This window comes from Prionailurus viverrinus, chromosome B2 (assembly GCF_022837055.1).
Source record: "Prionailurus viverrinus isolate Anna chromosome B2, UM_Priviv_1.0, whole genome shotgun sequence".
Taxonomy (NCBI): domain Eukaryota; kingdom Metazoa; phylum Chordata; class Mammalia; order Carnivora; family Felidae; genus Prionailurus; species Prionailurus viverrinus.
The window spans coordinates 3575907-3584315 of NC_062565.1; the positions used below are offsets into that span (position 1 = coordinate 3575907).

At 46.7% G+C, this 8409-nt stretch overlaps 1 protein-coding gene across 1 annotated transcript; it reads right to left on the reverse strand.

The window, feature by feature from the left end:
• Positions 1-4201: 4201 nt before the first annotated feature.
• LOC125166613 (histone H2B type 1-C/E/F/G/I) lies at positions 4202-4613 on the reverse strand. The gene has a single exon (XM_047860538.1). The coding sequence runs from the start codon at positions 4601-4603 to the stop codon at positions 4223-4225; it is 381 nt and encodes a 126-aa protein (XP_047716494.1). The 5' UTR covers positions 4604-4613; the 3' UTR covers positions 4202-4222.
• Between the last annotated feature and the right edge of the window lie 3796 nt (positions 4614-8409).

Consider the following 8409-nt stretch of genomic DNA (forward strand, 5'->3'; position numbering starts at 1 on the left):
TGTATTAATGAATGTTTTGTGGATACAACCATAAAAACTCAATTCCAGATAATTTTAAAACAACCCCAACCCCAATATACACACTAATATTAAGCAAAAAAACCAAGAGACTTTTGAAAGGGAATTTCCCTGATCAATGAAGAAATGGCTGGGTCCTCAGACCTTTCACTTCTGTTGCTGTCCGCAGCTTCTAGGAAAAGTAGATTTGACAGATCTAGCTGGGCAGGTGCCGGCTCCAATCAGACATCATGGCCCTAGAGAAAGGGTGACAACACAGTGGAGACTCTTATGTCCCAAGGGTGAGCCCACATTCCTGAGTCCCAATGCTGTCAATGTCTGGGTTGCCTGATATTCCCTGTAACTCGAATTCCCAGTGGGTTCCATTTATCGTATGCAAAGGTCTCCCATGTTGTCATTTCAGTAGACATCACACCAGACTGGTTGCACACGTCCTCCTTCCTAAAACACTATTTTCCTGACTTCTGTGACTCTAATCTCCTGGTTTTTGTCCTCACCATTTAGAATCTCTGGCCATCTTCTTTTCTTTCCTTTCTTCTTTACCCATGGGAAAATTCCAATTCCGTTGCATGCCAACAATAATAACATTTCTATTTCCAAACTCTTGTCACAATTTCTATGTTCGGTCCCCACTTTGCTCTGGTTCCCAGATTCACATGTACAACTACTCACTTGCTACCTTCCGTGGAATGCTTTAGGGGATTGAAACATTGCCATGTCCCGGTCTCTGAAACCTCATCCTCTCCTAGAATTCTTGGTCATTATGCAAGAATCTCAGCAGCATTGCAAGTGGTGGATAAGCATACAGGCTGGGGGCACACATTCTGCTTCCAACCCCAGCCCCACACCTTGCTCGTCCCCAGTCGATTAGAAGGAGAGAATTGTTATGTCTAGATAATGTGGATGTTGAGATGTTAAAAAACTAAGTTTAGCACAGGTTTTTTGTTTTTTTTTTAATTTTTATTTATTTAGAGAGAGGGAGGAGTGCAGAGAGAGGGAGGGAGAGAGAGAATCCCAAGCAGGCTCCATGCTGTCAGCTCAGAGCCCAGTGCAGGACTCAAACTCATGAACCCCTGGATCATGAATTGAGCTGAAATCGAAAGTCCGACCGTTAACTGACTGAGCCACCCAGGCGCCTCTGGTAGAGTTTCTTAAACACATGGAAAGTACTCAGTAAATGTCAGCAACATTTCCTCACCCATGAAACTCAGTTCATAAATGAACTCTTTTGAGTTTCTCCTCCCATGTCTACCTCTTGCTTTCTTTCTTCAATTCTGTCTTTGCTTCTTTCTACCTTGAATCCCATAAATCCCATTTCCCACACAGCAGCCTGTGTGCTTTAAAATTCTAATAGATTCTCCGACACAATAAAAGTGTGGGTGCCTTCCTGGCGCTTAAGGTCCAACATGTTCAGGCCCCCCTTTAACCCTCAGTGTCTTCCCTGAACACCTCATATTTGTTTACTTCTCTCCCAGCACGCAGAACTTGTGTTTTTGAGCAGCGACTTCTCCCTGCCTTAGAGCTTTGTTGTAGCAACAGTCTCTTGGCCTGCGAGTCCCCTGGTTCCTTGGTTCCGTCACCTGGTCAGTATCACGGCACCTGGTTTATTTCCCATAGTTTCATAGCAGTGAGAACTCCTATTTGGAATGATCGAATTGAGGAATCAGTGTGTTGATTCTCTCTCCTCTCCCGCTAGGATCTCAGCCCCACAGAGCAGTCTCTCGTCTGTCATGCCTACTGCTGTCGCTTAACGCCCCACACAGAGGAAATCGATCACCATTTGACAAAATACGGAAAGAAATCCCTTCAACTGCTTTCTGATTTTTCTGTCCTCATCTAGCATAACCTCATCTTAACCACCGGAAACCTCCACACAGGAAGGGGCTTTGGTCAGCTTGTTCTCCATTGTATCAGATGTGCTCAGAGCAGAGCAGCTAGAAGCAGTATTTATATCTGTGGGAACTTGCTCGAAAGCCAAGTTCCCAGATATCCCTCAGAGCTAAGGAGACGACAGAAGCTCTGGGAGTGGGGCCAGCACTCTGTCCTCTAACAAGCCTCCAGGTGACTTTGAAGCACACTCAAGGTTAGCAGCGCTGCTCTGTATCTTGGGTGCATAATTCAGTGCTTGGCACTTGAATGCCAATGAGACAAATGGATGTTCCTTGTTTCTGCCTAGAAGGCGTCTGTATGAGGCAGTCAGTGCCACTTCCCCTCCTCCTAATCCAGCCTCGGGTTTGTTCAGGTCCCCCCTCCCTCCTTGCCTGTGCTGTAGAGAAGGGATCCTTTATTGCTGGTCTCAGGGAGCAGGCCCTGATTTAACCACACTAGTCCTGAGGGTCCCAGCCAGTCAGTAATGAGGAATTTGGGGCTGAGAATAGGGCCAGTTCTTTGCAGCTGTGAGAGCCTTTAACAGGGAAGTTCAGAAGCTTCCTCAACGTTTTGAGCTAGCTGAAGGGAGAGTTGTTGATTACAAAACTGTGTGTGTTGGGGAGAAAAGTGGAATCAGGGCATTTCAGGAAGAGAACAGTTGCAAAGGCCTGGAGGCTGGAGAGGTCAGGGGGCATTCCAAAAAGTATGAAAAAGCAAGAAAAGGGGTGGGGAGAAGCAGAGAACTAAAAAACCGGAGGAAAAGCATCCACTGAGGTTTGCTTTGAGCATTCGGTGAGTGGCCGGTTACAGGCCTTGATGTCTGATGTCGTGCAGCCAGCACGGGGATCATTGAAAGGCACGGAAAAGAATAATACACGGTCACGTATGCTTTCTCACAAAACCACTCCCCTGGAATGAAAAGGAGACTCACTATGGACAGAGGAGTTTTAGTATTACCTCAAACTGAAATCAAGGTGATCACAAAAAGTTGAAATGCAGTTGTAACTTGGCAATGAAAACAATTACTTGTTTTGTTTTGTTTTCTTCTTCTTTTTTTTTTTTTTTTCCTTTTCTTTTTTGGTGTGTTTATTTTGCCTCTGCGAGACAATAGAGATCAGATAAACTGGCTGGGAAGGCTGGTTAGAAATTTCTGGAGGATAGAGGTAGCGATTCTTGAGTACAGTTTTATTTCCATTTAAAGGTAAGGTGCCGCCAACCCAACCTTTCTCAGCTAACTCCCCAGAAAGAAGCCTCAGGTCACAATGTCTGCTGATTGAGGGGAGACAGATTCTGCTTTTAATTTTCTGGGTTTAGGCTCTTTGGCATCACGTGATCACAACCCCCAGCCCTCCGGGTCCTGGTGTCCAGCATCAGGTCAGTAAAACGCATATCCCGAGTCCACGTTTCCTGCTGTCCACCCTCTGACCTCCCCTGGGTCCCCGTGTTCTCCCGGATCGCCCATTTGCTCAGCTGAGCTGGGGACCAGAGCTGGAGACAGGACAGGTGGATGGTTTAGGAGTAAACTCGCAAGTGACAGAAAAGGAGGGACTGAGGGCTGCTGTGCCAACTTCATATTCTGGGGCTGCACTAGTGAGGAGACTCTGGCGCTTGAATATCCAGAATTGTTTTTGGCGGTCACCTGGGAGTCACGGATGGGAGTGGGAGAGGAATGTATTGTCACATTACAGTGTAAACATCAAGTGTAATGACGAGAGCCTTTTGAGGGCAACTTAAGAAAGAGGTAAAGCACGATCAAAAACTGGTAAGAACCATCGTGTCCTCACTGGAGAGCGGCAGCCGGTGAAGGCACACATTTTAAAGGCCCGTGGTACACGCCTAAGCAGGACCCTGGGAGCAAACGGGTGGGGGAAGGGCAGTGCGAGGGCACCCGACCCACACAAAGAACCCAGGCTGTGGTCCCCGCTGCACCGGGGAGAGGAAGTCCCGCCTCTAGATGGCGGGCTTTTCAAATGTCACTGTGGCTCCTTACACCCGTAGGGTGATACTTGCCGTAAAGCGGACACCAGGGTCTGCTTGGAGACGCGGCGCCAGTAGCCACCGCGCCTGTGCGTCTTTTAAGGAAGGCGATCTGAAGCTGCAACGGTCCAGGGAGGGAGCGCTAGCTGTTCTGCCCGAGGGGTTTTCGCCGGTGAGGACGTCATTACAGGCCACGACGAAATCTCCCACCCAAAGCCGACAACATGTCACGGTGTACCGTGTGTTCCCAGTAACCTGAATACCCAGGAAGACCCCAGCGCGTGTCAGCGCACAGCTCTGGTGGTGAAAATCTGTGGCTCTGAAAAGAGCCTTTGGGTTGGATCGTGCCTCCCAGCACTCACTTGGAGCTGGTGTACTTGGTGACGGCCTTGGTGCCCTCGGACACGGCGTGCTTGGCCAGCTCCCCGGGCAGCAGCAGGCGCACGGCCGTCTGGATCTCCCGGGACGTGATGGTCGAGCGCTTGTTGTAATGCGCCAGGCGCGACGCCTCGCCCGCGATGCGCTCGAAGATGTCGTTGACGAACGAGTTCATGATGCCCATGGCCTTGGACGAGATGCCGGTGTCGGGGTGCACCTGCTTCAGCACCTTGTACACGTACACCGAGTAGCTCTCCTTGCGGCTGCGCTTGCGCTTCTTGCCGTCCTTCTTCTGCGCCTTGGTCACCGCCTTCTTCGAGCCCTTCTTCGGGGCCGGAGCGGACTTCGCGGGCTCAGGCATCTCAACTCCGCTTTCTTCCGAGTAAAAAGAAAATGGAGTCCGCGCCAGGATCCCACCTATTTGTAGTCAGCGGTATGCAAATGAGGAATGCGTTTCGCGGCCTGTGATTCGCTGACTCGTCGTGTAACCTTCCTGCACATGATTGGCTCCAGCTCTACGGTCCCATTGGACGTATTCCTGAGAGCAGTTTCCCCCATTCAGGCAGGCTTCTTAACCTATTTGGTAACAAGTTCAGACTACTTTATGAACATCCAGATTACTTTGGTGATTAATTTTAGAAAGTAGAAGCTCTCCCTTGTGTTTTGAATTGCCAAAGAGACAGTAGTCAGGTCGAGGTCACGTCTCTGATTTGCAACCCCCCTGTACGGTTCCTGGAAAAGGCGTACCTTTGCATTTAAATCCGGGTTCTAGACCAGTGAGAGAGGTGAAGACGCTGCCAGCCCAATGGGGAACTCTGGGCACACTGTCTATCACAGAAATTCCTAATTGGGTCAAATGACCAGGCCCTTGACAGCTGCCATGCTCAGTGACTGAGCACCTGCCCTAAGACCAGCGTGACCTAAGATGGATCGCTGAACTGGACCCTGATGAAGCTCATCACTGGAGGCTATTAGATACCCACACTCCACACATGGGCAGCGAGTCCCTGAAGAGACTCTCAGCTGTCTGCCATCGGATTATTTAGGACAGTTAAACAATAGAGGGACTGTTTCCAAAGTTGTGAGCAGGGTTAAGGGATATCAACAAAGAATGGTGAAGGACGCTGGGCTGTTATTCCTAGTTCAGAAGAGGCAGGAGAAGAGCAGGGTTTGAAGAGAGCAGTGAGCATAGGAGACGGCTGTCGGACAGGAGCTGTGGCTGTCGGTAGACAAAGGCAGTTTCTGCCCAGTTTTGTAGGAAGGGAGCCAAGAGGAATAAGAATATACTCTCATTCCCCGATCTCCCCCCCCACCCCTTCAGATGTCTTGCTTATCCCTCCCAGAAACCAGAGGGTAAAGAAACATAGTTGCTGTCGTGCACAAATCAGCCATCTAGGTCACAAAGTATCCTAAGCCTTTTAAGATGAATATCTAAAGTAGCAGAGATTCAGATTTTGTACAGGTAAAAAACAAGTTTACCTCATTTTTCTAATCGGTTAGGTATCTGGCTATTTCGTTTTCAGCTCCTGAAGTTAGTTCATGAACACTGGATTATCCTCAGAGCTGCAAAATTTTAAACATGCTTTGTTGCTATCATTACCATTGCGCAGATGGATTCAAGGTTACCTTTTTTACACAACACTTCCTCTGAGAGATTCTCGAATTTTCTTTCTTTTCTTTTAAAGCACAAATCTACAAGGGGAGAGAGAGAGAGATAGAATCCCAAGTAGGCTCCAAACTCATCTTGGGGCCTGACCGCAGGGCTGGACTAGGGGCTCAATTCCAGGATCTTGAAATCATAACCTGAGCCCAAATCAAGAGCGAGACGCTCAACTGACTGAGCCACCCAGGTGACCCTTGAATCTTCATCATAGACAAATATATCACCACTTTCTTTTGCTGGCCTGCATCCTGGAGGAATGGTCTCATTTCCCATTGACCCTTGGTCCCCAATTTATTTAATCACCTCCACCCCACCCCTGACTGAGGGCTGACCACTCACGTTATAGCCACTGGACCACCAGCAGGATGTCATAAAGGAGCTGGGTACAAATAGGATTGTAAGCCCCACCCCAGAGCTACACATCAGACTGAATCTTGACAAGATCCCCAGGTAATCTGGGTGAACGCTATAGTTTGGGAAGCACAATCTAGGGTGCTGTCCGTATGGTTGCAGGTATGTGTCTTTGCGCATGTGGCGGGGTGAGTGGCCCAAGAAAACAAAGAGCATAAAAGGGGCAGATTTTATTGGAATGTCTTTTCTTCTCCATGTTAAACAAGTTGTCCTTTTCAATTCTTTGTCTATGATCACTTAGTTATTGGTGTATATTCGCGTTGCCATTGGTTTTATTTGTTCGTCTCTATTAGCTTTGCCACTGCGACCTCTTTATTAATTTACTAGTTGAGAATTTTGTATATCTTCATTATGGGTAAATTTGAAAGCTACAGTTTGAGAGCCAACAATAGAGTTAAGTCTATGCGCAATCGCTTGAGGCATGATGATTTCTCTAACTTTACTCAAATTTCTTCCTCCCCATGAGATTTCACTCTGAAAAGGGCCTCTCTTTTTGCAAATAATTTGTGACCACTTTTTGACACATTGCCTGGAAACAAGACCTTGTAGGATTGGGAAAGATGGGGTAAAATAGGTAGAGAGGGACCTGAGGTCCCTGGGTGGGGGGGAAACACATATTTGGGGATGTATGCAAACAGCAAACAACCTAGGCGGTAAGGTGCTTCTTAAGAATGTAACAGTCGCCACCTACTCCCCTTCAGGTTTCCCTCAGGAATTTGACAAAAGGCCTGACTAAAAATAAGCAGTAGACCATAAAACATTTGATCCACAAGGGATGGTTTGGCCATAGACCACCCAGTATCATACAATGGAGTCAAGCCAATCAGCAGTGGACAACCCGGCAGGTAGAGTTGTGGTTAAGTGTCCGATTTCAGCTCAGGTCATGATCTCACAGTTCTTGAGTTTGAGTCCCATGCTGGGCTCTGTGCCGACAGCTAGGAGCCTGGAGCCTACTTGGATTCTGTGTCTCCCTCTCTCCCTGCGCCTCCCTATCTCTCTCTCAAAAAGAAATAAACATTAAAAAAAAGAAGCAAAATTGACAAGTGTGCTTTCAAATCAGTGAATTGCTCTGGTGGGCTTATTCCCCATCAAAATTCTCTCCGGATCTAAGAATAGAGATTTTTTTTTTTTTATTTACGTAAAATGTAACTCCAAAATAATGGTAGATACTAACTTACGTGTAATATTTTTTAGTTGTTTTGCTATATGATTGTCGTCTCATGGAAGTTTTTTTTTTTTTAAGCTTTCATTTGCCTCTCTCAGAAAAGCATTATGTTAGAGTTCTGGAACATGTTCAATATTTTATCTTTTTATGATATTTACCATGTTTTTTACAAACCAAAAAAAAAATGTGTGTAATACAAAATGTGGGTTAGAAAGCGCTCCTCTTCTTTGAGTCTGAAAAGAAACCATTACTGGATTTATATAATAATAAAGAAAAAATAAGAATGACGGGTAAACGTTACCAAGGGGCAGCAAGTATGGTAATATTAATATTAAACACGTTCCAAAGCTCAAAGTATTTGTGGGGGTAGAGAGGTATGCACTATAAGGACTTTTAGATCCAATGGGGAAAGCAAGATATTCTGGAAAGCTGTCCTGAAGCAAAATAGCTAAGGACTAGATAAACTACAAAAACACTCTAGCACATTATGGCCAAATCACAAGAAACCAAGGAAAACTCCCTAAATCTCCCAGAACAATAAACACCTCGGAGCAGAAGCCAGCCTGCCTAACCCACCAGATTTGGTTCCTAGGGGCAAATACCATTATCAGGATTCTGCGCTTTGTCAATCAATGTTGGCCTGTTGGGGAAAAGAGGATTGTCAGCCTTTAAAGTGAACTAGAGACTTGTAGCAAAAAGCCAGGGCTCTTTGAGAAAACAAAGGCTTGTAGGGGAAAAAAAATCTAGCAAAGAGCCCTAACAAGAAACCTGTTGGTCTCTGCAGGGCTCTGTGGAGGAGGGTAGAGGAAATTTGCTACACGTATTTCACCATAGACCCACTTAGAGTAGAGAGTTTCCGTGAAAGCTTCCTGACATTAATGTGGCGCGAGCTTGTGCGTTCCCTTGTGCCTCATGCACACAAACTCAC

Bases quoted from the DNA above. Each gene is read 5' to 3' on its own strand.
- LOC125166613 (XM_047860538.1), bottom strand. From the start codon at position 4,603: ATGCCTGAGCCCGCGAAGTCCGCTCCGGCCCCGAAGAAGGGCTCGAAG.